The 27,949-nt window shown below is 43.7% G+C and overlaps 3 protein-coding genes across 10 annotated transcripts in view; all 3 read right to left on the bottom strand.

Annotated features, from left to right (window-relative positions):
- The window catches only part of wdr62 (WD repeat domain 62), a 24,413-nt gene extending 17,686 nt beyond the window's left edge, over window positions 1-6,727 (bottom strand). Inside the window, 6 exon segments of the mRNA XM_020586493.1 lie at window positions 496-633; window positions 1,456-1,623; window positions 2,791-2,848; window positions 4,381-4,443; window positions 4,726-4,817; window positions 6,412-6,727. Coding sequence (XP_020442149.1) covers window positions 496-633; window positions 1,456-1,623; window positions 2,791-2,848; window positions 4,381-4,443; window positions 4,726-4,817; window positions 6,412-6,516 — 624 coding nt within the window. The 5' untranslated portion in view covers window positions 6,517-6,727.
- A 2,234-nt stretch (window positions 6,728-8,961) lies between these two features.
- rffl (ring finger and FYVE-like domain containing E3 ubiquitin protein ligase) lies at window positions 8,962-17,526 on the bottom strand. Of its 6 annotated transcripts, none has more exons than XM_020586503.1 (8): window positions 17,394-17,526; window positions 14,745-14,923; window positions 13,377-13,574; window positions 13,050-13,307; window positions 12,311-12,527; window positions 12,201-12,224; window positions 11,060-11,270; window positions 8,962-10,385 (listed from the first exon to the last, which is right to left on the bottom strand). In XM_020586503.1, the coding sequence occupies exons 2-7, from the start codon at window positions 14,919-14,921 to the stop codon at window positions 11,086-11,088; spliced, it is 1,059 nt and encodes a 352-aa protein (XP_020442159.1). In that variant the 5' UTR covers window positions 14,922-14,923; window positions 17,394-17,526; the 3' UTR covers window positions 8,962-10,385; window positions 11,060-11,085. The 6 variants fall into 6 exon arrangements, with proteins under 6 accessions (XP_020442159.1, XP_020442157.1, XP_020442156.1 ...); XM_020586501.1 differs by lacking the exon at window positions 17,394-17,526 and adding an exon at window positions 17,077-17,098; XM_020586500.1 differs by lacking the exon at window positions 17,394-17,526 and adding an exon at window positions 16,969-16,999.
- A 421-nt stretch (window positions 17,527-17,947) lies between these two features.
- The window catches only part of eif4h (eukaryotic translation initiation factor 4h), a 13,525-nt gene continuing 3,523 nt past the window's right edge, over window positions 17,948-27,949 (bottom strand). The window contains exons 2-7 of one of the 3 annotated variants that reach the window (XM_020586482.1): window positions 25,670-25,857; window positions 25,110-25,174; window positions 24,054-24,147; window positions 23,108-23,194; window positions 21,334-21,480; window positions 17,948-20,331 (exon numbers count right to left, since the gene is read on the bottom strand). In XM_020586482.1, coding sequence (XP_020442138.1) covers window positions 20,192-20,331; window positions 21,334-21,480; window positions 23,108-23,194; window positions 24,054-24,147; window positions 25,110-25,174; window positions 25,670-25,857 — 721 coding nt within the window. In that variant the 3' untranslated portion in view covers window positions 17,948-20,191. The remainder of the gene's footprint in view (window positions 20,332-21,333; window positions 21,481-23,107; window positions 23,195-24,053; window positions 24,148-25,109; window positions 25,175-25,669; window positions 25,858-27,949) is intronic. The other 2 variants (XM_020586483.1, XM_020586484.1) reach the window with 2 other exon arrangements.

The raw sequence follows: 27,949 nt of genomic DNA, 5'->3' as shown, positions 1-27,949 counted from the left end.
TATACGTACAACCAAAAAAAGATTCTGTATTTCCATAAGTGGAGTAAAACTATGGAATAATTTAAGTGTGGACATAAAAAATAGTAATAGAATCGAGGAGTTTAAATATAAATATAAATGTATGTGTCATTCAAGATACATGCAAGAATAAGAGATTTAATCAAGAATGCAGGAAGGAAACACACTGTTTTAAATTTTCTGTGTATTACTTGTTGGTGAAGAAGAGAATTACCTATGTAGAGATACTGCTTGCAGCCAATGATGCATGAAATTTTTTGTATAAGATGATGTTATGGGGTAGGACTGGATAAGTCTGACTTCTTCCTACTCCATTCAAACATGTACTAGGTATAAGCAAACTGATTCTGAATCAGCATTGGTTGGATTTGTATAATTATGTGTGTGTTGATGTCGTTTGTTCTGCATGTTTGAAAGAATAAATCAAATCAAATCAAATCAAGCTACAGCAAGATGAGCTGTGACTGGCTGATGTACCCGTCGTTCTTTGGAGGCGTCCAGGTACCAGAACTTGACGTGCCGGTTTCCTGCGGTGACAAAGTAGCTGCTGTCCTGGGAGAAGGAGACGGCGAACACTCTGCTGGAAACTTTGTTGGAGGCGATGATCGAACCTTTCTGCTCAGACACAGACAAGGCGATAGCATTTTGTGTTAATGTTAGATCATCATTAGTATTATTACTGGGCCTCTATATAAAGATGATCTGATTTTTCCTGAAATGTTTGTCATGTTATCATTATAGAAACGTATCACAGATCTCTTCTTACGTTCTCAGATGCCAGATTCAAGTTCAGTTTAACTCCTACAGACCACATGTAAATTAGGGCAGCAACTAATCAGCACTTTAATGATCAACTCATCTGACAATTTCTTTTTTTTAATTGCCATCTATAAGATGTCAGATAAAACTCTGGCTGGTGACTTCAAATGTCTTGCTGTGTTCGGAACGCAAACATTAAGTTCACTATAATGTAGAACAGTAGGGTGGAAAATCTGAGAGGCTGCAAACAAAATTGGAAACATTTGCTTAAAAATTCATTATAAAAATGGTTGCGGATGAATGTTATGGCGTTTATCTAATCAATGTTGCAGCTCTAACTTTAATTCAAGGTTTCGTCAGTTACACTTGCATAGAGTCAAGTAACAAGCTATAGTTTAAAACGCTTTTATTGTGTAACACACAGGAAGTGCTGGTTATAGATGCTCTTAGTCATTCTCCTACTGTGATAATGAGCTGGTAAACTGATAAATAGAGGACTGTTACAGTGTCACACGTACAAATGGATGTAGCTCGAAATCTACACAAGCACTGCTGTTCGATGTAGAAGCTTCTGTACATCTGATGGTGTCAAAACCATATACAAGTGGTTTCGACTGTCGACTACTGAGCTGGCGAAGTCTCTGGTGTGTGTTTCTGTGGTGCTGTGCAAGTGCTCACCCTCCAGTCCCACACACTAACAGTCATGTCGTGCTGGTATCCCACAGAGACGATGTAGCAGCTGTTGGTGGAGAACGCCACACAGGAAACTCCATATTTATGAGACTGAACCTCTGCCACCTGACCTCCATCCACGTCCCACACTCGCACACAGGGCATGTGGCCACTCTGAAACACACACACACAGTATTAGTTCAGTACACAGTCAGCAGAATAAGACGGGCAGTGATGAACAAGCAGTGATGAAGTCAACGCTCCTCCTCCAGAAGTTTGTTGCTTCTAGTCCAATCATTGTGGAGAGACGCGACTTGTCTCTCCATTATACGTGCTGAATACATCTTGCATTAAAGGATAAGGCCAGTGATTTTCTATGTTAAAAAAAAAAAAAAAAGACCAGACGGCCTCCTGTGTTTCCTGAGGAGGAAACCTGCCCCCCAGTGCAGCAGTGTGGCTCCCTGGGGGGTTTAATAGCTGGTGGACAACAGTGGCACAGAGCGATGAGCTGGACCAGGGTGTGGATTCAGATTATGGTTAGGACACCAGATTCACTGGTGCTGCTGGTCTCTGGACCGGGTTGGTGGGGAACGACACAGACAGAAAATCACTGACCTTAACCTTTAGTGCACAGGATGTGTAGGACAACATTTAAATGACTTGGCAGTCCCAACAGGGCACAGCCAGGTGGTGCATTCCACAGCAGGACAATAAAACCCTTACTATTTTATACCGATTTCAGCTCTGCATCAGATGGGTTGTGTTACTTATAGAAGCGACACAACGTGGTGAAATACTGTTCAAACAGGTGCAGGTTTGACTTTCTGAGCTTTATGCAATTCCTATTAAAACAGGCATCTCTGGGGGTCTGCGTCATTACTTACTATCAGAGAATTTAAAAACACACTGACAGGACTGTTGGGCGGATCTGTGCATCAGGTCAACATGTGACCAATTTGACCCAATCCACAGATCAACTCATGTCTACAGTGCAGCAGCAAAGAGTAATGTTGGGAGGAGCAAAAACTCCTGGTTCAGTCTGACTGATTGTGACAGTTTCACATAAACATACTCACAGCAGCAGGAAAATGCAGTTAACAGAACCAGTTGAAAACCAGCTCCATGATACATACTGGTTGCCCAGGATGACCAGTACAAAGCTCAGAAGCAGAACCAAACAGAGCCAGACTAAGTTAAATACAGACTCCAGGTGAGTCGAGAGGGCTCAGTTTCCATGGTAACTGATTTAAGACCTATTTAAACCATTTTTATGCAACCGAATGAACAGTTTTAAGTCACTCGGGTGTTGGCAGACTCAGGTGTGTGGTTCTCAGCTCTTACCTCACCAGTGACCAGGTATTTTCCATCATGAGAGAAGGCCAGAGCACTGAAGGGCTTCCTGAAACACAACACAGTTAAACACCAGTATACTCAAACATCTTCAGCTTCAGTTCTCAGCACAGGTCTTCCCTGGCCCAAAATCTCCGACCTCACCTAAAGCCGACCTATGGGGAACCTACCTGAACCCAATGTGGTTAAATTAATTTAAAAAAGAAGAAGGGGGACCTGAGGACAATTAGACGGGATTCAAACGCAGTCGTGCAAACAGCGAGAACAGAAACACCAGCAGCATCAGCCGCAGTGAAACCTAAAGAACTGTCATAACAACAACGGCATCCTGCACCAACAAGTAAACCCGATGTCCCAATCCAATACTAAGAATCGTGTCAGTGCCAATCCCGGCGTATTTCACAGGATCGGTATGAGCCAGAATAATCCTCATTTAGAACTACATCCCTATATCTGCTATGCGCTGGACACGCTGGGCTTTCGGTGCAGACACGGCGGGTTTGAAGCTTCTGTCCGGTGGAGCTACGACAGCTGCCACCTTTTGTTACTGCAGCATTATTAAATGGCCAAGCAGGGAGATCTGGACTGGTTACACCAACTGTGTGTTCACATATGGATAACAAAGTCGCATTTTAAATCATTCAAAAGTATTTTAAATTTAGTAGTTAGTACCTGTGATGAGTCTGTAGTCCTGAGGGTCGGTTGTCCCAGTTATTCTTTCTTTGGCACATTTAATTGTGTATTATTGACTGCTTTAATCATATCAATAATTTAAGTTAATAAACTTTATATTTTAAAACCAGGACCTGATCCAGGAGCACCTGAAAAATACAGTGTGCCAGATTAATTTCAGTTTCAATTTGTCAGTCATTTAATGAACATTTACTGTATGTAAATGTAAGTATTGGATCGCTATCAGCAGATACTCAACATTAAAGGAATCTGGTCGGTACTGGGATGAAAAACAAACCCAAACTGGATGGGGACATCTCTAAGTATAAGGATCTCTCAGGGAGCAGCTATATTTTCTTCTCTCTCTGATGACAAAGAAGCTATAGTGAAGCCAGAGCGGAGAGGAGAGGACAGTGGGAGGAGTTACGCCTAAAGTCAGATGGTCATTTATAATGGGGGGGCATATTTAACAGTGTCTGGATCTTTTCTCTAATAAAACACCAATTATCAGCACAGTGTCCTCGTGTTGTTCTGAGCTGCAGTGCTGGAGCCTGTAAAAACATTGACAGTCAGGAATTCAGTCGGGAGTCGAATCATCTCTGTGCATTTAAACCCCAGCTCTGACCAGCATGGAGGCCGTAGACTCCCTCAGTCTGTCAGAAACTCTGCTTTAAACCAGAGTGACCCAGGAAAGCCTGAAACAGCACAACCATGTGATTGCTCTGTAAAAAAATATCCATTACTGATCACATTAATGTAGACTCTGTCCCTGTCAGGATCCAGTATGGACGAGCCCTCAGTATTTCCACTGATGCGATTGGTCAGGGCTCGGGCTGCTGGCAGGTTTGGGTTAGGGTCACAGGTGGCAGGTGAAAAGCTTTCAGTGAGCAGGTGGAGGTGAAGATCTACCTGGATGTGTTGATGATATGACTCTGTTTGTTGTTCTTCGGGTGAAGCAGCACGATGACACATCTGAAACACAAACCGCCAAATTAATTCTAATTAAATCACAGCAGGATGTCAACTCTTTATGTCTGCACTGAAACTGAGAGAAATGCATGGTGGGAAGACAACAGATGTCAGTATCAGGGTCTTCCCACAATGAAAAATGCTTCTGATCAGCATCTTCTTCTGTGGTTTAAAGACAAAAGGTGATGTGGTTATCACACCCAGCAGTGCCCATAAACACCAAACTGCCCTTCTGGTTTCTGAGGGCATCACCATTTCATACAGGTGAGAGGAGGCGGGGCTTACCCTGCAGGATAGGCGATGAGCCCGGACTTGGGGTCAGAGGTCAAACCGCTGCTGCCGGCAGTGCTGATACCCAGAACTTTGTCTAGACTCACCTACAACAACACAAACCAAACTGCATACAAAACTCAGGCAATTTAACAAATGGTGTCTCACACAGCAGAAATGTTCAACTTCTTCAAACGGGCAGAAATGAAAACAGGTTTTCTTATCAAACGGCAACATTTAAACTCAATTATTCTGAAGTCAAAAACTCTTTAGTTGCTCAAATAATAGTTGGTAATTTTTAAATTAAAGAAAGCCAAATATTTTCTGGTTTTAGCTTCTCAAATGTGAGATTTTGCAGATTTATTTTGTCATATTACAATAAAACAAATTTAATCCATCACTGACATGTTACTCCAGATAATTATTTTTGTTATTGACTGATGTGTCCGTTTTTTAAATACAAAATCATTTAATCTATAAAACATCATAAACTCAAACGCCAGTTCCTTCAAAAGTCTTTTTCCTTTAAATCCCCAAATATATTCATCTTAATGTCTTAATGTGACACAAAACAGCCCACCTGAGCCACTGCAGAATCTGGGCTTAGGGGATGTTTAACCTTTCAGCCAGATAAAACTATTCAGAATAGTTCACAGCTTATCTGCTCATCGACTAATCTGAACTCTACTGGGTGGGGGCACTGGGATGCAGCATCACTGACCACTGTTGCACAGCTGCAAGACTTAGCTGGTCCCAAGGGGATTCGACATGGAGACGTTGCTCTTAGCCACAGCCGAGGTGCTACAGCAGCCCTGCCTCCACGTGGCTGAGATGTACACCACCGTGCAGACGTTCTAGGCTCTTTAGATTCTTATCATCACACAATACCATCAGTGAACTCCATCCAAAGAGCAGTGATGTCAAAGAACCTAAACCAGACCGGTATTTGCTGTGACCCCCTTTGCCTTTAACCAGGTCTCCTCAGTCTACCTCCACACAGAGTCTCCAGGTACCTTGCAGGTCGGTTGTTTCAGCATCTCAGAGACACTGCCACAGTTCAGCTGTGGACCAGGCTGTCTCAGTGTCTCTGTCTCTGCATGTGATCCCAGGCTGACTCCATGGTTCTGGGATCAGGACTCTGTAGGCACCAGACCATCTGCTGCAGGTCTCTTGGTCCATCTGGTCTCTGAATATAGGTCTTTACGGCTCAGTGTCAGGCTGCAGGCAGGATAAATCTGGGCCTGATCAGACACCTCCTGATGGGTCTGAATCTGAACATCTAAAAAGCCTAAATCTTTTCAACAATACTGTAGATGTCAGATGGAATAAAACCTGTCCTACAGGTGCCACGGTGTGAAGTCTGCAGTCTAGTTCAGGTTTATTTAGCTCACATCGCCCGTTTTAACGTCCACTAACGTTACTTTTTGTTGTGAAGCAGTGTGTGAACTTTGAACTAAAATAAAGCTATGTTAATAAAATTAACTCTTTATGATGTGTCTAAACATTAGCTTCCTTCCGTGAAAGCTGTATCACCACTTTACCGTTGCAAAGATTTACTTCTGGTTTATTTAGAGCTCAAAACATTCAGAGCTTAAAATTTTTGTTTTAGTAGTGCGAGTTTTGTAATTCATCAGCCCTTCAGCAAAACTCTCTGAAACAACAGCCGAGCTAACGGTTAGCACAGTTTGCATCAGACCGTACCCGGCTGCTGGACGTCTTCTTCTGCTGGCTCTGTCGGCTCTTCCTCCCCGCTGGTTGTTTCCTTTTTGCGGTGTGGGCTGAAACACAGTCCGCTACCTCTGCCATGACACTTTGATTAAGTTATCCAGAAAGATAAAACACGGCCACAAATCGAGCCGTAACACCAGAGATAATCACACTCTTATAGACCACGGTGCTATTCCACAAAGCGTGATCCAAGAGCGTGTCCGTTTTACACCTCTTCGATGATAATAAAAATGATGGAGGATTAGCTTGGCTCCATGCTAACTGTTGCTAAAGAAACCTGACACTAATCTCTACAGCGGGACTCCGGTTCAAACCGAGCTCCGCCCACCGCTCTAAAAACTAACCAATGGGCAGCTGATGTCCTGCTCCTCAAACAACCAATGGACAGTGAAGGGTATTCGAAATCCCGCCCACATTCCGGTAACCAACCAATCAATCTCACTGTTATTTGGGAAAGTGTTCAACTGTAAGCCAACAATACAACCTTTGTATAATCATAATAAAGAAGACAACACAATAAAAATAACGCGTCAGCAGCAAGGTAAAAATAGGTTTAACATATTACACAGAACAATCCCTGTAGTCTGAATCAAATGCTTATTCGTTACCTCTCCAAGGAGGTTGTTTTTGGTTGTGTGTGTGGGCTGGTTAGCAGGATTCTGGACAACTGGCGGGATGGATCATCAGCATACCAAAAGTGATATTAGATTTTGGCTGAAAACGGTCAAGATCACTAAAACTAATGAAAAAATTAAGACTCCCGCTGTGACAGACATTTAAAGTTAACATTGAAAATCCAATTTTATGCATATTTTCTGCCATAACTTTCCCTATAATGAAGATAGAACCCTGAATTGTTCAGGTAAGATGCACAGTATGACTGCCCATCATACCTTAAAAGATGATCCAGATCAAGGAAACATTTTGTGATGAAATTTTCAATTATACTGCAAACCAATTTATATAACCAGTTAGGAGATGGTAAAACTCTTTTTCTCTATTCTTTAAAGGTCTCTGCAGGACCTGATGGACCCATAGACATATGAATGAAACTACTTTTCCTTAACCTGCAGAAGCAAGGTGACCTATCAATTAACATATAATGATGTCCCCAGTAAGAACATAATAGTATTTACTAAAAATCACAGGCAGCCCAGGGGAAACCTGAACTTCCAGGTTGTGTTACACAAGTAAATCTCACTTCCATTGACATAAGTGTTCTAATAATGTAATATCCTTATAACTCAGCCTTGATTTTAGTTTGCTGGAAAAAAACGTCTAAATATCTCAAACAGGTTTTAAACAGTCTGCAACAAAACCAGACACAAGAACCTGTGCTGGTCAACTCTACAGAACAAATGTGAAGAAGAGTCTCCACCTACAGGCCACAAACATGCAGCACAGCGGGAAATCATGTATGGCTGCGGACCATTGCATGGAACAACTACAGTACCCAAAATACATCTGATAGAAGGATGTAGGTTTGGTGGACACACACACACACATTACCATAAACATCCTATGCAGCACATGTTCTTCACATGGCAAATAAACTAGGACTAAATGTGTCATGATTGTTATGATACTGGTAGTATAACACACCTCTGTACTGTTAACGTACTATTTAAAATCAGGTCTTACTGCAGTAAGTACAGATGGTACAACATTTATAGATTTACTACAAGCTTTGCTGTTGTGCTACAATGAAAGTACCATTCCCTCCCCGAGTAGCGTTTTGGCGGTATGCCTTGAGGCCACTTTTGTCTGAACAACCTCCAGCAGCTTGTGCTAAGGATCCAAGGTTAATGCGTCCATTACACCAGTTTCAATGGACAGTGGTTGGCTTAAAGACAGACGGACCTTGTTGGAACTTCATGACTAATAAAGGCTCATATAATATGCTCTAGCACTGTTACTGTTGAATAAATAAAGGAAAATCAGAAAATGTTTAATTACAAAGTTATTTTCATCAACGTACACTCAGACAACTAAAGCTTCTTGTTTCTTAAAACATCTCATTATAGCAGATTCTAGTGAAGTTTTAACAAACATCGTGCTGACTGTGACTAAACTGAGGAGTTAAAATAGCTTTCAAACATTCAGCGTTAACATTCCTGTTTGAGACTAACGCAGTGGGTCCCAGTCGGCAGGTCTGGGGTCAAAAGGTGATAAAACCTGCTGCACAAATTTTAGTTTGAGATATTGGATCATTTCATCTGTTTGATCGAAAACCTGTGATGAAGAAGTGACTTAACAATGGAAGAGACACAGCTTGATGCTGGCACAGTGGCTTCCAGCTGCACTGGTTTCAGTGGGGACAGCTAATAATACTAAACAGAAACCTGAAATTACAAAGGATCAAGTGTTACATAAAGGTTTGCTCATATAAACCTCATAGGGCTGTGCTGTATATTCACTTCTATTGTAGCAAAGAAAAAGTGCAGTGTAACTTAACGTACTAAAGCTGAACTATCCCACGATATGACCAAAAAAAGGCAAACATTACAAATGAACAGTGTGATCCCAAAATCAGTAAGCCTTTAAATATCAATCCTCATCTCACAAAAAAAAAAATCATGAATGAAGAAGTTCAATAAATCAGTGCAATCAATTACAAGTCAACCTCAAATCCAAAAGTTTAACAGCTAAATCTTCTGTTCAACAAAACACAGTGAAAGCCTGCTGGTAAAGATGAAGAAAACATCTTCATTAATGTGGAGTCCCTCAGGGAAGCATTCTGGGGTCTCTGTTTCTATTAAACCTGATACAGATTTAAAGATACAACATTTAGATACATCTTTTTTCCAGGCAGGTGAGAAGACAGAGGTCCAGGACAGACAGGTAGTCTGCAGTTAAGCTTCAGAAATCAAGCAGGTCTTCTTCATTTTCTAAAACATTCTTAGCACTTATAAGCTCAAACAAAACCACATACACCCTAAATAAGTCGCTCAGAACCTTGTCTCAGTTCCCTCTAATCAGCACCAGATGGCAGTATTATTTCCAGGAATCTGCTGAAAAAATCCAATCATTACATCTGGAAATCCAGAGAATTTAAAGTGTGTGAACGAGGAAAAATAGCATCTGCCTCTTTTTTCAGGTTCTTTTCTAATCTTCCTGTTTTTCCTTAAGAATTGCTGAACAATTTTATCTTGAGGCCAAATAAAAGAATCACTCTTTGGCAGAATCGGTCACAACTGTGAACCTATGTGAACTGTTCACAGGCCGCAAAAGGACACAGCTTTGTTGTAAATGGTCACAAGACAAAACAGTTGGAACCAGTGCACAGCAGAAATGGATGGAGAACTGCATCTACTGGAATGGCAGCGAAAATACATCCTTAAACCTCAAACTAAATGTGTTACACTTGGTAATGAAGTGATCATGTAAAGTTACCTACAACCACACTAATGTGCTTCTTCAACCTGTGATTAAAGGTTTTAAATGGATGAGTCAACAATAAGGCTGACATCAGAGTAGAGGAGCTTTCAGCTTCCAGACCATCTCGGGTTGGCCGCTGCTGGTCCCGATACCATGGAGGGCTACCTTTAGTTATGTGTACAATGTAAACTCACAGCAGGCAGTACACAGTCTGAGTTCTTGGTAAGGCGATGTGACCTCAGTCCTGGTTTTACCTTCACTCTACCTTTCACAGCGAGCAGGACTGATGGAGGCAGTGACAAGCTGACAAAGGCACAGAGGATTCTCGATTGGTGAGTTAAAGGGTTCAGAGATGTGATCTGTAGAGTCAGTCTGTAGGTTCAGTGTTGGTGTCCAAACAGCAGCTCTGCAGTGTCATGGTCAGATAAGGTCACTTCATACATTCTTAGACATGGTCATACCACATGTATTATTTACACTAGAACAAAAGAGGTAAAAGCATTCTGTCTCTGTGGAGCATCCTCTTGAGGAAGATTTGTTTGCAGTTTATTGCTTCAAGACGATCAGTCCTACAGAGGGAAGATGACAGTCAGTCAGGCTCAGACTCTGGGCTCCAAACTGTTCAGGTGTGATGACAAGTGTTAAATACAATTTATCACTGGAACCACTGAGATATAAAATTGAGCTCTGTGAGTTTGTGAAAAGGTACAGTGTTTAAAGGGTTAATGGGGGATAAATTTAAACTGGTTAAACTGAAAATGAAAGCAGGCTGGATCTGGCTTTTTGTCAGTGAGAACTAGACAGCTGGACCAGCCGCTGCTCAACCTGAGCGCAAACAATGCAGAGGCTGTGTGTCAAGCCACATATCTGCTCTTTGCTTGGGTGAGGACAGGGTTCAGGGACGCTTTGTGTTAGTACAGTAGAGTAGGTTAGGTCTGGAAAGTCGGCATGGGCGGACTGGATTTATTGGTTAAACTCGAGCTGGATGAAAAACCCATATTCACAATTAAACAAGATGTACAAAAACTCAAATGATATGTTTTGTAATTTCAAATAAATCAAACTGGGAGCAGCTTGTGACTGGTTAAACTGGGACTGGAGGCAGTACACAAAATATTGGTTGACCTTTGTCGTGAATAAAATGAAAATAAATCTATAACGACTTTGGTTAAACTGACTGGAGAAGATTGATGGTTAAACTAGGATCAGACTCGTTTGGTGGGGAATATTCAGACTGGTGTACCTGGACTGAGGTCGCGGTTGGTGTGTTCAGGACCTGAAGACATGGACGGCTCGGATGACGTACTGGCGGCAGATGGGACACTCACTCATCCTCTTACCGCACTTGGAGCAGGTGACCATGTGACCACACTCCAGCAGGACGCAGTCGATGGGACAGTCCATGCAGATCTTACAGAGGTTCTCCTCCGGACCTGCACCGCCACCACTGGCCTCTAGAGGGCGACACAAGGACACGTACACGCCACTCACTCACTATAGTAACATTCACATTATTAACAAATAATAGGATAAAGAAAAATAAATAGCATATGTACAAAGCACTGGGAGGCATCAGATTATGGTCATTAAGAACACGTTAGAGGCAACTAATTTTCTTTTCATTATCTTGCTATTATTTTGTCTATAACATGTCAGAAAACACTAGAACGCATCCATCCCAGTTCAGATGTCATGTTTTGCATGACCAAAGCTCCAAAAGATATTCAGGTTACATAATGGACAACTTAGAAAACCAGCAAATATTCAGAGTGAAAGACATTTTTGGTACTGTCACTCGCCGTCCTCATGGCAATTTACACTCAGATGCCAAACTACAGCAGGAAATGGCGGAAAACCGGGGGAGCAAAACGGCAGCAGATAAACCTACTCTCTCTGGTGATATCAAACGTGAACCTGCTCACAATCTGGACCTTCACCTGCTTCCTGTGGGAGGTGGAGCTCAGTCAATCGACCTCAGGTAACGCTGTGGTGTTTCTGTGGGATCCATCTGAGTGTTTACAGTCTGACAAAGTAATCAGAGAAGAACTGTGTTCTGTTGCACAGTGTTCTCGTTTCTTTCCTCGTTCTCTTAAGTAATCTAACCTTTGTGTGTGTGCCATACAAATAAACTTGCCTTGCTTTAAAAGAAGCTTAAATTATTAACGGATTATCAACATGGTTGTAGATTGTCTTTCAATCACTAATTATTATGGCACAGTTCCATAGTTTAAAAGAAATGAACCAATAAACTCAAGTCAGTTACTGAAACAATCCATTATTCTAAAGTGTTTTTTACTTTTCATTCTTGTTTTACTGTTGACAGTTTTATTGCAGTGTACTGTTGTGTGGCGTCTGATGAACTTCAGAGAAAACAGAAAACTCACCTGAAGCGTTCACTGTGTTGGCAGCTGAAAGACAAAGCACAGCGAGTTCGTCTTTCACTCACAGATCTTTGTCTGACATAGTTTGTGGATCAAACCAGCACCTGACTCACCCAGCAGGATCTGCTGGTCCTGGTACAGACGAGTCACTCTCTCCATCAGCTCCCACTTCTCACAGCAGCCTTTGTAGTTGACAAAGTTCCTGGCAAGGATTTCCTTCAGCTGTCGGACACTCAGCGCCTCGATGTCATCCAGGCAGCTCAGGTCGGACAGAGAGGCCCTGCGACCTGAAATCAGAACCTCCTCCGTGGCCTCCTCTGTGTCCCAGGTCTGGACCAGATGGACAAAGGAGACAAAGTTAGTCACAAGATGCAGACTCCAACACCAGACATCAACTAAACTCTAATCTCTGAACTCCTCCTGAATGTTTGTGATGCCTCTGAAAGCTGGTGAAACATTACAAACCATTCCAGGACAGATCAATGGCTCCAGGATTTTAGTAATATAATCATGGACTGACAGAACAAGTCCCAGGTTTTCCAGAAAGCAACGAGACAAAAAAAAAGACCTGACTCAGATTCAGAGAGACAGAAACTCTGATAAGCCCTCACACAAAGTCACAGTCACATCAGCAGGTCTATTATTAACAGAAAACAGGATAAAAGATTCAAAGTCATCCCGGTTCACATTCTGTACATTTCATGTGTGACTGAGTGAATTACTTATGCTCGTAAAGACAAGAACCGAGACCTCTGTGGTCTTCTCACACCCGCTGGAATAAAAAACCACACCACGACTGGTTTCCCAGTCTACAGAAGTACAATGCAGTACAAATTGCTGTTCTGGTTTTACCTGGTCTTCATCCTGAACCTCCAACTCAGTAGGGGCGGTCTCTGTGGGCGGGGTGTGGCCTTCGGGCTGTGCAGCAGTGGGATCATGGTTCAGGATCGAGGTGAGCGTGGTGATGTCTGGGGTCAAAGTGGAGACGTGAGGGGTTAGGTCAGGTGGATCAGCAGTCACAGAGGGGGGCTCGGATGTCAGAGTCTCAGAGGTGGTGGAGTCGCTGGACGGTGAAGACTGCTGACCCAGGACCAGCTCCACCAGCTCCTCCTGAAAAACAGGAAACTGATTAACTAGTGTGTTTGTTGATTAATTTTGTCAGGCAGTCAAGGAGCTCACCTTCTCTCTGCACAGGTGTGTGGAGACCTCATGCAGGTGCAGGTAGTCCCTGAGCTCCTTCACTTTTAGCTTCATAAGCCCCTCCCGCTCGAGCAGGTAGCCATAGAAACGCTGACAGGTGTGACATAGGCGGGGGCGGGGCTCCTGTTGGGCAGAGCAACGGCTGCAGTAGTTCTTCTGACAGTCGACACACACGTGCTGAGAGAGAGAGAGAGGTGGACTGTAGTAACCACATGTTCCTGCACCGTCAGACTGACTTGAACACTTTTCACATTTCGAGCATGAACAGACCCCTGGGCACAGGTTAAAAGCCCCCCACATTCCTACACAGGACCCCCAGAAGGATGCCATCACATGGTTTCTAGTAGTTTTGTGTGTGCTTTCATTATGTTCCATTTTTTGTGACTCTTTACATCCATTTGTTTCACGTCTGGTGGTATTAAGGTGCACACCACAAAACTACAACATTCTTGTCCTTGCATGTGCTGTCTTATCTAGTTTGTCAAATATCAAATAAAAGCAATAAATCAAAGAGCTGGTGTGTTATTTGCAAAGCTGCTGTTGCTCTTGTTGAGTCCTCATTTCCCTGAATCTCAAACAGAAGTGGAGAGTGCAAAGTTAGCACGAGCCATAAAGCCACAGTGACCACATTTATAAAGAAATACATGAGACTCAAGTCAGAGATGTGTCAAGAACTGCAAGGGAAAAACTGTCCAAAAATCATCCTGTAAGGACGTTCAGTCTGCTCGGTTCAGATCTGTAAATCACCCACAGTGGTGGTTTCAAATCAGAAGTGATGATGCGGGAACTCCAGAAGGATGAAAAGATGAACACAAGGATCTGCCAGAAACAAGTTGAGACTCTGACGAGGTGACATCTTCCTGTCTGTGAGGGTGCACGAGGGGGGACCTGTGGGTCTGGACCAAACAACGAGGAGGTCTGTGGGTCTGACACCTATAAACAAGAACAGCTTTGTGGCTGTCTAAGTGTTCTCCTGCTTCCCGACTCCAGCACTGCTGCAGACCAGGTCCATCCACAAAGCCGCAGCTAAATGTCACATTGTATAAACTGGTTTTTGTTTCTTCTCTTCCTTGTTTGTTGTTGGTGGTGTTGTAGTCTAGTGTGTAAATGGTGACCAAACAAGCTCTTGGGGATTAATAAAGTTTTTAATCTGTCTATATGGTTACTCAATCATTTTTAAGACCCAACAAAATCATATTTCAGGCTTTTTAAGGATGTTTGCTGCGCCTGATTTTACTGCAATTAAACTAAAGTGTCCAAAGCCAGCTGCCACCTTCCTGACAAACCAGCCTGAACCCTGACCGTGGTTTACTTTTCTTTTAATTCATTGTCCGTGGGTGGGGCTACCTTCTTAGCAGGTGTGTCGAAGGGTCCCCCACAGGCCTTACAGCTGTGCTCAGGTGGAGAAGGAGATGGATGACTACTGAATGCAGAGTTCGTGTAGGACTGATGTCTATCACCTTCACTGGCCTGTTCACCGTCACTCGAGTCCATACACAACCAGTTACAGCAGGACGCCCACATGCCTGGAAAAAAACACAGTGACTGTAAGACGTTTTGTTGTAGCTTTGGGTGTGGAGAGCCCCTTGGTGGGATCCCCCCCTCTAGGTGGGCTGTAGCGGGATTGTTAGTGGGTTTTTTGTGTGTTCTGTTGCTGTGCGATTGCACCAGATGTGTGGAAATAAAACAAGGCATTTTTACATTCTAGATTTGTTAGCTTCACTGACGTGAAGGATCAAAATACATACAAAATACTGCAGAGCAAACCAGAGCAAAGCCCGACAATTCTGTTTCGCTCTCATCATGAGATACTTTTGACCTACATTTACTGTAAAATAAACATTTACATATTGCTGGGATCTTGTGCTAAATTTGTCCTCAAAGTTCCCAAAGCCAGACATGATTATATTAGTTATTAATATGTGTAAACTGGGTCAAATAGGTATTTGGAAATACCTTAGTACACAAATATGAATTTAATAAAGTATTTCACGCTGTAACACTGTTAAGGTCAATAAAATATTCCCTTGTACACAAATGGCTGTCCACCAAACTACACAGTTAAAACCTGCGTGTTTGTGTTACGCGCCTGTCATCGGGCACTTTATATATTACCGAGGTCTTCTGGTAAACGCTGCTATTTTGGAAGCACGACGCTAATAATCACGTTCAAAGTGCTTTATCGGGCACACCAGTGCTGCTAGTGAAGATATTATCGTTTACATGTAGTGACAGTGTGAAAATGGTCACTTGTGTTTGAGCAGCCGTTTACCGGTAAATCTGGAAATACGTTAACGGAGGTTTCCCCGCCAGTAGGGATCGGCTCAGAAGCGTATCTATTAATGACACGAACACACTTAACACATAACTTTTACTTAATAACCTTTATACACTACACCATCATTACTGCCTGCACCAATGCGCAAATGACTGTTGGCCAAACTACATCGTAAAAGCCATAGGTTTATGGTCCTCCCTCGCCACCCGAAGTCTGTCATGGAATTTACCTAATGAAATAGGTTTACATATAACGATAAATAAATAACGCTGAATTTATTTTACAAAGCACGATTCTTGTTTAACAAGTCGTCAGGTGCAGATCTGGGCTGTAGGCAGAGCAGAGTTTGGCTGTTACCACGGGAAACGCATTTACCTTAACGTTGCTTGGCTCCAACTATAAGTTTCAAATTTAACGGCATATGTAGTCAAGACAAAACCGTTTAGTGTTAACTACACGCCGTAAGTATCTCTAAATAATACGTATTTAAAACATGTGTTATACTTTGGAAGAAACAGCTAGCTGTTCACAGGTGAACAGAAATCCCTTAAATTCAACCATATGTTAACGGAGTCTGGCCCGTGGAGTCTGGAAAGTACCCTGGGTTGTTAGCAGGCTACAGGTTGGGCTAACACTGAGCTAGTTAGTAAAGTGTGTGTCTCAAGTTTTACAAACACCGTAGAGTCAAACAAACACACACCAACAAAGAAGACAACAACAGCAACGAGTTGACTAAGTTGAACTACTTACGGTAGCAACGTAACCAACTAATAACCAGTAGGACTATCGACCCGGAGAACCGTCTTACCTGTTAATGGCAGGGCTGCTACAGCTAGCCGTCAGCTAACCACGAGTCACTGCTAGTTAACAAACTAACTAGTGGTTTAACCTTCCAGCTGTTCGTTTCTGAGCATCACGGCTCCGTTTAGCTCCTTTGGGGAAGTAAAAGTGAACAAATGAAAACAGAAACGACTCAAAGTGAAGACGGATGACAACAGCACCGAACCAGGAAGAGGTCAACTACTGTATGTACACAGTGACGCACGCGCGAGCGCGCACAACAGCGGTAATCAACATTCCACAAACTATAGAATAATATGTTCTAGAAGATTAAACTATGCGACGCTGTATGAAGTTGTAAAACATGACTTTAGTGATCCCGGGTGGGACTGACGAGCTGCCCAGTACTTCACATCAGCTCCACCTTTACCAACATTTCTGTACTTGAGTAAAAGTTTGAATGCAGGACATCAATTGGCTGAAGTTACTTAACAAATGAATATTTTTACCAACCAAACATGGAGTCCATCAAAAATGTTTTAGCTGAAACAATACACACACACAAAAAAAAAATCAATCAATAAATGTCTTTTTTTTTTTTTTTTTTTGCTAAAACTCAACATCTCATGGCTTCAGCTGCTTGAATGAAACGAGCTGCTGCTTCGTCTTGAATCGTTTGAGCTCGCCTGCTGAGGCCTGCACTGGTTCGATGGGTCAGTCCATGCAGTTGGACAGGACTCACAAACCAGATTAACCAATAGTCATAGGAAAAAGTAGCTCCACTTCAACCAACTCCAACAATACATTCGTTTTTAATGATCCAGTTGCATACTTTATTAAAATTGATCACAGTGATACAGTAGTATTTTTAACATTTCCGTGATAGTACTTAGACAACATACTTTCAGTGTTTTAACGGAGTGGGTACTAGTACTTACCTGCTTCATCAGCGCCAAATCAAACTGACAGAGGCCATTGTTCTGTAGGGACAAGCTTTCCATCCATCCATTATCCACCGCTCCACCTGAACAGGTCGGGGGGCTGGAGCAGATCCCAGCTGGCACTGGGCGAGAGGCGGGAATTTTTACTTCTGAGTATTTAATTTTACAAATAACCACGTAAGAGGCCACTGTAAAAAAATTAAGTTTAAAGCCAGAACTTTTTTTTTTTTTTTACAGTGGCCCTAATTGTCCTCCATAGATAAATATTTCCGTTGTATTTTCAGGGAACGACTTTGACTCGTGTTGGAGGATGTTCAGTGTGGTGTTAGTACTTCAGTACAGGATCCGAGTACACTGCTGTAACGTCCCACGGACGTAGGAGTTCTTTGACACGGTTCATGTTTTCTGACTAAGCTGGAACTAAGTGTTCAAACAAACCCAGTCCTCACAGACACGGGGAGAAAGAGAACAAGTGTTATTTGTTCATGTGGAAGAGAAAATAGAAATCAGAACGAGGAACTGCCCCCCACCCTGAAATCAGACACATTCCGGCCGATGTAGGACGATGATAGTTTTATTGCCATAAACTGTGAAGGAGAAAAAGAACAAAAAGTTAAAACAGCTGTTTTTTCTATAGTACAGTCAGAGAAGTTCCTCCTGGAAAACGAAGTTTAATCAGCAAACAAAGCGACGCAGACTGAAGGTTTCAGCCCTGTTCTCCTGATCCACCTGGACCAGGTGTGCGTCCACATTCAGTTCTCCCAGTTTGCCCACAGATTGAAGATGACGATGAAGGACCGCGCACTTTACGGCTTCAACCACAAAGCAAACTTCAGACTTCCAGCATTAATCATTCAGATTTTTTTCAGGCGATTCCAATTTCACAGAGCGGACTCGCTGGAGGTCGTCTTCCTCCTGATCCACACTGAAATAACAACCTCGAGTTAGTTTGTGCTGGCGACACGTGTTGTTAGCGCCACCGTGTGGTCGGGGTCTGCGGGTGCTGTATTCAAGCACAGACAGGTGAGAAGACAATACGGGGAGGTCAAGTTAGAAAACCATGTCACCTTGTCTCCTGCCCTCCTTCCCTTCACTTGTCCTGTTTAAAAATTTAACCAAGAGTCTGAGAAAAGGACGACAAACAGGAAAAACGGAGGAATAAAAGGGAGACATTAAGGATTAAGAAAACACTCCTGTTTCACTCTTTTTGTTGCATTTCCACCTTTCTATCCCGTTTTACTCTATAATCGCCTCTTCTGTTATTAAGCAGTGAAAACAGAAAAGCGTGTAAAAAAATAAGGCAAAAACAACACGAAGGAAACACTGAATTACAGACAAAAAGGAAAAACTAAAGAAGCCTTTTGTCTTTTTTTAACAGCTCTCCTTCCTTCCATGAACATGTTTTTCTTTTCAGTTGCTTGTCAAACTGAAAAACTTGTTCAGCCGAGGGAGGGCCTTCGTCAAAGACAAAGGACAAAATGAGCCAAAAAAAAGAAAAAGAAAAGAGTTACAGACCCCCCCCACCCCCCAAAAAAGACCCCTGTCTGTCTGTCCCTGAATTATTTTCCTCCATATTCTTTGCTCTCAGTTCAGGTGAATTTCCAGTGTGGATCAGTGGAAGACATTTTAATAACCCGCGCTCTGATTGGACAGGACACGTCTGGCTCATGACTGATTCATTTAGCAGGTTTTCGGTTTCCACCAGCAGAAACAGCGACAACTCCACAGACCAGTGAAGAGAACAGAGACTGTGGATCCTTCATCATCACTTTCTGGAAAACATCACAAATCTGATGACTTTCAATTCATTTCCCGCAGAGTTAGTTTTCTGGTAAGAAACTGATTTCCCCTCACAGAATTGGAAAATCCAGCAGACAGTAAACACAACACCTGCTCTGTCTGCTACAGAAGCATCACCTGACCAGGTCATCCTCGCAACAGTGCATCATGGGAACAGGAATCAGATCATTATCTCTTTAAAGCTTCAGGTGTCAACGTTCGTTATTTTACAAAAGCGTTTCCACCAGGTGGATCTGCTGCAGACACCTGAGGGGGCGGAGCTTGTCAAAAGCCAGAAGTCTGTCCTGACGCAGCTTAAGCCCCACCCACCTGGGGGTCAACAAGCAAAATAAAACAAACACCGAGAAACACTTGTAGACAAAAATATGAAAACATTTGTTAGATAAAAGCTTGAAAATCTGACTGATGAGTCACCATGACAACAAGCGACAGCAAAGAAATAAAAAGGTTTGCCTGTGACTCAACCAATCAGGGTCAGGGGGCGGGGAAGAACTAGAAAAAAAAAAGAGGATAAAACTTTACAAGTGTAACCTCTGGGCTTTGAGGAACTGGTGGGTGACCTTTGACCCAGAGAAAGGGAAGGTTGGACGAAGCAGATACGACATCACAGTAAGCAGATGTGGGGGCGGGGCTGAGAAACCCAAAGTTTGGACATGCATTCACAAGTTGCTCATTGTGTTTGTGTTTACAGGTTTATTATTCATCAGTGTCAGTGTGTTTCATCTTTACCCGACTACGAATAAATATTCTGCTCAAACTGAACTCAAACAGGAAGAAGAAGGAGGAGAAGTAGAAGCAGAAGAAGAGGAGGGCGGCGTCTGCTCGCTCGCTGTCTGTCTGTCTGTCTGTCTGTCTGTCTGTCTGGCAGGAAGGAATGCTAACTGTGGCGATTAAACAACTCGTTGGCGTTTCGTTCTTCTTTGTTAAAGTCCTCTATCCGTTCACTCTCGTACCCCCCTCCCGCCTCACCCCCGGCCCTCACGGCCTTCAGTCTCTTATGGTTTTTCTCTGGTGATCACCTCCTCTCGCGGCTTGGCTCCGCCGAAGATGGCAGAATTCGGGTTGGCAACCTGGTTGAGCGGATCGGAGACGGTCCGGGGCTTCAGCTGCAGTCGAGGCCGCTGTGCACGCTCCTCTGGAAGCACAAACAATCAGGAGACCACAGGAGATGGGGTTACACATTCACACCAATGAGCAAACAGGCGTTTCATATTTGGCAAATGGCTGACATGGAGATGTCCTGTCGGGATGCGACTGCAAGGAATTCAAAAATAACCAGCACTACTTACTGACAAATACAACACTGAGCAGTGACATTAATTTACAGAGATGCTGAGAAACTTAACTCATAAAGAGCTAAATTAAAAACTACAAGACAAACTGCATTTCTGGATGCAACAGCAGACTGTGTCAAACAACAACCGTTTTCCAAAATCCTCCCGAGCCCATGTGGCTGTACTCATCACAGTAGCATGAGGCTTTCTCATGCAGTGGCTCCTGAGGGCTCGAGGGTCACACACATCGAACAGTGGTCTTGGCCGTCGGACTTATCGCACCGAGATTCACCCAATTCCCTGAATCTTTTCCCTGTATTAGATTAGATTAGAAAACCTTTATTCCAGCTATGAACTGAAGATGGTGAAAGACCTCTGTCATTTGCAATCTGGTGCTGAGAAATATTCTTTTGGTCTGACTGACAGTTCTCTCATCGAGTTTGGCACAAAGCGGTGCCATGGCCCAACCTTGACTGCAAAGACTGAGCCTTTGGTGGCTGCTCCTTTTATACCCAGTCATGATCCCCCCACCTGTTGCCAGTTAGCTTGCTGGTTTTGGAATCTCCCAGAACAGTGTTCCTGGAATATTCTACAAACCTTTCTGTCTTGTTCAGCCTCTGTGCCAACTTCTGTGAGTGTGTTGGAGGCATCAAATTCTACATGTTTATATTTAGAAAATGCAATTAAGTTGGTCAGTGGAAACACTGAAAACCTTTTCTTTCTACCTTTGTACAAAGAAAACAATCATCAATTTAAGAAACTGAATATGAAGTGAATACTTCAAGAATTGTTGGACAAAGTAATACAAGTCTATTCTAAGATTAAGTAACAAGTTAAAAAATGGAAACAGGAAGTTGTGTCACCTTCAGACGGTTCCCTGAAGTCTGTCGTTCCTCCACGGGGGGGTCCGTCTCTGAAGCGACTCATTCCTACACCTCCCCCCCTTCTGTCACTGGGACGACTGCCCCCGCCTCGACTCCGCCCCCCCATGTAGTCGTCATCTCTATAACCTGCGGACACAGACAGGTGGGCGCACAAACAGGTGAGTGAGCAAACGGACAGCCTCAGGTGTCCTGCAGGAACCTGTAAGGTGACTGATGAGCATGAGGTGGGCAAGATGAAAGGCATGATGGGGAATAACACCGGGCAGAGTCCAGCAACTTCATGGGTTGGAGCTAGGCTCTAGGGTCACAGGTCAACACTGTGTGCTCCTCTGAGTTTAAAACCAAAATCAATCAAAGGGGCTGTTTCCCTGGCACCTGGTCGACACCTGAACAATCAGTTAGGAAAGCTTTGTTTGGAGTTCACTGCAGCCCAGTCTACGATTTCTAACTAGTTTACTGTTAAGGGTGTAACGAAGTGCTGTTCTTTTCAAAATGAATAACAAGCACCAGGCGGTGCAGCTAGCACCCTGATCTGTTCGGTCCACACTGACTCCGACCTCTGTGCAGCGCCACTGTCGTCAGAACAGCGGCTTGTTTGACAGCAGGACAGTGAGCGGACAGACGGTCTGTCGGGATTACGCTTTGTTAAATGCACCAGAGAGAAGAAACTTGAGCGTAGAAAACTTAGGGTTCCAGGGGCGACATGTCTCACACTCCTGTCTCTGAATCGATGTGCACTGACATCTGACAGAGTTTTATCTGTTGCCTGAGAGGGGCCGAGTGACAAAACGCCTTCTATGAGACCTGGCCTTGACCTGTAGCAGCCAAGACAAATATACAGGTAAACTCTCCCATCAAAACTAAGTCGTGGCTGTGGACGTATTCTGGATTAAAAAGGACACACACAGCGCTAAGTGTGGATGTGAAGGTTCAAACAAAACTCCCACTGCAATGTAGGGAATATGATTTTCAGCTATTTTTTATGTGTGACAGTGTAAATGCTTCATCTCAAAAAGCCTGTTGAATTGGACGGTCGTCATTGGTCCTTATTTGTATTTAAACAGCGCCTGAAAGTGAACAGAAAAGCTCAAATGTTTAAATTTATACTTTTGTTACAACTTTGTTAATAAAAACACATCGCTGGCCAAGAGAATCGATACAGCATGGTATTTTGACGAGAGCGGCGATTCACACCTCTATTTACTGTAGCTGTGTAGTTTAGCTCAGCATATCGTTGTCATTATTTTGTCAGCTACATACTGGTTTGTTGCAGCTAAGGTGTTGACACACGTGACAACTGATGCGACCCCACAAGCACTCAACACAAAGATCAAATCAGACTAAAACATCAGAAGTGAATGTAAAATCCTGTGATGTGGGCGTAACCACAGTGAGTCAGTGCTTCAGAAAAGCCACGTTTCATCCACCACTACTTTGAAAGTGCAAGGATATTGAAAGACCAGAAGCAAAGAAAGAGCGATGACCCGGTCTGTGTTTGCTAAGAGGCTGTTAGCAACTTCAGGGAGCAAGCCCACCTCGACGTTTACCCTTTGAAGAGTTACTGTTGTTTTGCTTTAGTGCGGTACAGTTTAGCTTGCCAGATTCTTACAGCTCTTGTGGAGCTCATGTTTGTGGCACTGATCTTAACATATTCTAGTTCAAATCAGTTTGAATTCAGGGACATTTTCCTGCTGCCTGATTGGCTGATGTCCAGCAGTTCTGACTGGTTGGCTGCTGAACTCTTAGATCGCACCTCCTCCCGGCTGGTCGTAGAAGTCCTCACGGGAGTCACGTCCTCCTCCTCCTCCTCCTCTGGGAGCTCCTCGAGACCCTCCTCGTCCTGCAGAGGACAGGGGGAGTTTGACAATGAGAGGCAGAGAGAGGAGGAGAGGAGAGGAGGAAGAGAAGAAGAAAAGGAGGAAGACAAAAAGCGAGAGTAGAAAAGAGAAAAGATGGAAGAGGAAACAGGTAGAGGAGGAGGAGAGAAAACAAGGAGTGGAGGAAACAGAGGAGGCACGTGGCACGTCCTTCTGGAAGTAGCTGGACAGACAGTGCTGAAGAGGTGGAGCTTGTTAGTGGCTCATCAGCCAATCAGAGGAGGTGTTAGAGAGAAGAAGCAGTGACTGAAGGAGGTGAATTCCTATAAATCCAGTTTTACTGTTCTACTTAATTAAGTCAAGTGGGGGTGGGGGCTGTGCAGGTGAGGATGAAATGATAAAAAGATGAGGAGGAGTCCTTCTGTGTAGGGTTATTTAAGTCCACCCAGAAAACATTCAAGGTTGTGAAACTGAATGGAAACATCCAACACGTTTCCGCAGTTTTCTGTAAGAACAGACGTAGGCGCTGTGGTGCCGTTGTCACTGGAGACAGTTTCGACCTCTGAAACCTGTGAGCTGGACAGGAGGCACAGGGTGGGTCACATGTGCACCTGGTGCCAGAACACCTTCGGTTAAAGGCTGAGGACTGGTTCTGTATAATTTGGACACTCTCATTAAGACGCCGTTCAAACTGCATTTATATCACATTCAGTTTCAAAAGCTCGATTTCATCAGTGTGAAAGGTTTCAGGTCGAGCAGGTTTATGCTGAGACGATGGCAGAGGAAAAGATTCAAACGACAGAGCTCAGAGAGGAAACACAGCCGTTAGACTCTGCACCCCAGGTTAGTGAACTATTCCTATTGAGATTTGGGTGTTCATACCTCTACCTTCGTCTTTCCTGAAGCCGAAGCCGCCTCCTCGTTCTTGCCGTCGTCCTTCTGCGATATCCACCCTCAGTGACCTGTCGCCTAGCAACTGCAGGGGTCAGAGGTTACGTCAGAGTTACAGACAGTGGATATATGACTGAGCTGTTCAAAGACATCTGGCTACACATGCCTCCATGTGGACTTCCCACAGCCCTACACTCACAGACCTGCCAACCTCAAAGACAGACCTGGAGTACCACCTTCAGCGGGGTAACCCCCAAGAACGGGTTGGCAGGTCTGCACTGCCCCCACGGACCGAGCATTTACAAAGTGCAATTGGACAATAACAGGGACCCATGATGTAATCTAGGGGTGGGCCACAGAGCAAAAATATCATTTCACAATGTTTTTCAGGTAGGATCACACTCCATGATCTTCTCATCGCTCCTTTTCACGGTGGTTTTTTTTAAGATTATTTGACAAGTTACTGAACAGTAGTGAAAAGTACACCCAACGTTATCTGAAGTCACGCCATTGGTTACCTCTTTCCAGGGCTTACCTATCCTGTCAAACTGTCAAAGCTGTCATTAGTTGTTTGTTTTGGCCATGAAACCATTGGCTGTCTAGTTGCAGCTGAGGCACTTGCAGAGAGTCCTCTCTCAGAAAATCCAAACCAGCTCTATATTACCAAATCCTTTTTAGGGATAGAGTCCTCCGTAGTGACATCCATGCCGCTATGTTAGCAAACAGGGAGCGCGAGGGTACGTCAGGCAGGCAATTGATAGAATGTGCGCTGTAGCACGACACAAACGATCTCTCTACAAAGTCAGACTGCACAGACATTTTAATCGTTCACAATTCAATAGCGTCATATCGCACACCTCTATGTAATCTTATGAATAACACTCGTACCACCCGCTGCAGCAAAGAGATGCTGCCTTGTCCACAGAACAAAGCGCCATGTTTTCTTGCATTGCTCTTGGCCCCAGCTGTAGAAGCACTACAACGTGTGAAAAGAGCCTGGCTAGCGATGCTGCTCTGTAGCATAAACCATCTGATTCAGATACTCACAGCACCGTCGTACGTCAAAGCTTCTTTTAGAGACTCCAAATCTTCAAACTCAACATAACAAAAACCTGAAACAGTAAAAAACAAAACTGTTCATGTACAGACCAGCAGACCAGAGTCCAGAGCTTGTTACGTCAGATTTAGCCTGAAACCTAAAGGGTGAACAAGAAACCTACAAGTCACTTCTATTCTTTTGTCCTTCTTTCTTCATTTTGTTGCTTCGTGCAAAATAATGCCAATAAAAGTCACAGCTGCTCTGGAGCTTTCACTCGTATTACATGATCTTCCTCAGCCAATGGAGTCCACTTATCATGAAAAGGTAGGGTTTTGTTTTTTCTGAGCACTTTAATGACTTCTTTTCTATGTTGTGGTGTTAAAAGTTTCTTGTTTGGCCTTGAAAAAAGCTCAAAGTCGACGACTCCATCTGTTGGTGAGGATCATGAAATGTGAGTGAAGACTCCAGAACCTTTTAGATCAACAAGAAGTAGTTAACCTTAGATTTTTCAGATGAGTTTAATTAAACGTTTTACTGCTCAGTGTCCATGACATGGGACTCCTCTGACCTTTGAACTTGTCTGTCTCTTTGTCTCTGACCAATCGGACGCTGCGGATGTTCAGCTCTTTGAAGATGATGTCGATGTCTCCCTGCACCGTGTTGAACGGCAGGTTTCCAACGTATGCCGTGAATGGAGGCTCTGACGGCAACTCCTTCTGCTTCCTGGGGGCTCCAGGGCCGCTGCCACCGCGAGGCCTAACAGGAGGGGCCACAGAGAGGATCATGGGACATGGGCATAAACAACGAGCATTATGGGATATGGAGGTACAGGCCAGTGTCAGGCTGGTCAGGTTTTTCCACCAAAAAAATAGAAATAATAATAAATAAAAAACTACTCCGTAAATCTCTGAAAAAGGCCTGAAAACATGAACTTTGCCGTTCACTGTGAATTCGAAGGGTCCCCTATGCTGGATAAGGATAATCACCTTTATTGGCCAAGTATGTTACACACAAGGAATTTGTTTCCAGTACAGAACCGAGGCAGCCATCTGCGGCGCCAACTCAACTGATGGCTCTAACCATCGGGGGCAACTTGGGGGTTCAGTGTCTTGCCACGTGGACTGCAGGTACTGAGATTCGAACCTCCTGGTTGGGAGATGACTGCTCTATCCACCGAACCACAGTCGCTGCTTCCCCCAGGTAGACGGTGTATTAGAGTATGATGGCACGAGGAAATTTAGGAGTCAGCCAAATAGGTCTGACTCAGATACTGCAGGTAGTGCGTGCACATCCCCACAGAGAACCTGAACTCAGGCCCTTTTGGCAAAAACATAAACAGATAGTGCTTCACAAACAGTGCATCACAAAAAGCTAGTTTTATTTGGCAGATATGATGTTTGGACATTACGTCTTCATCGGGTACAGTCCACCATGTAATCAAATGGAACAATATATAGGTGTATTATGTCACCTATCAAGAGTCTGTAAGGAAACCGCTGTCGTAAACTAACATGGCGGCCTGATCCAACTTCTCTGTAGCCAACAAAACAACCAGAAAATGTGACATTTGTAGGAAGGTACACAAGTCCTGTGTTGAAGTGTTCCTGTAGCATCCAGCATATTAGGATCAGCCCTGGTGTTACTGTTGACAATGAGAGGAGGTCGAGCGCTCGGCCTCAGCCTACTCAGCCTCCCGCTGCTGTTACAGTGTGTTCTGTGAGCGTCAGACCTGAAGCAGAGCAACAACCGGTTCCCCTGCGGCTCTTGCTCTGGGTATTGTGGAGGAGAGACTTACTGAGCTGACACGGACTGAACGACACAGCAGAATGAATGTTGCTGTGCTGCTGCAGCACAGATCACAGTGAGGAGCAAACTGAGTGAGAACAGGGTTCATGAGTCTGCGCTGAGTCTCCTACAAGGCTTCAGCTCAGCACAGTGTCCACGGGTCTGTCTGATGCTTCAGTGTTGGGCTGTCTGACAGCACGACCTGCTGTAGCATTAGCATGATTACACAAAACAGTTTACATTTGTTTGCTGCTGCACTTAGTGAAATAAAAAACACTTTGCCTAAACTAACTTCTTACTTAGACACAATAAGGAATTTGAAAGGATTCAGATTGCAATTTGATAAAATGCAATTGAACCCCATCCCTATACTGATTATTAACAACCCAATCTCGCAGAAATGAAGCTGTTTCTAATCAGTCATCAGCCCACATCCAGGAACAGGTGCGTAAGAAATCGGAGTCAGACAAGGAGAGCGATGCTGAGGAAACATTGTGTTGGCACAACAGTCAGATAAAGGCCAAACCAGAACACTGAAAACAGCCCCTGGTTTTTTGTCTCGGTTTGAGCAGCAGCACTGAGCCGGACGGTTCGATGTGAACTGGAAGATGAGACAGTTCCAAGTCAGGTTCCAACTTCAGTGGCACCTAAAGCTCAACATTAACAGTAGTGATTTTAAAAGATGGTGTCTGATTCAGGTTCAAATGACTGGGGCTGTTACCTGTTTCTGTACATTAATCCCAAGATGGCAACAGTGCAGTTAGATTTGATTCAGACTGTTATTGATCCAACGAGGCAGGCAAAGAATTCAACTAGACTATTTACAAAGCTAAACTAAGTATAAAGTAAAAAGTAAAGTCTAAAATATAAACATAAAAGTAACAAAAACAGAACGAAATAAAAACCTAATAAAGTCTAATAAACCCTGCATAAAATGATTACAATCTCAGCAGTTGCTTGCATTTGTAAAGTAAGAACACACAAATACAGTATTTCACAAAATGAGGAACTAGTCCTTTAAATTCAGAACCTCTCGGGCCAGAGGTTTCTGGGGAGTTATTCC

Source organism: Monopterus albus, unplaced genomic scaffold (assembly GCF_001952655.1).
Source record: "Monopterus albus unplaced genomic scaffold, M_albus_1.0 scaffold410.1, whole genome shotgun sequence".
NCBI classification, from domain to species: Eukaryota; Metazoa; Chordata; class Actinopteri; order Synbranchiformes; family Synbranchidae; genus Monopterus; species Monopterus albus.
The sequence above is the reverse complement of the archived record's forward strand: the minus strand, read 5'-3'. Positions and strand labels throughout refer to the sequence as shown.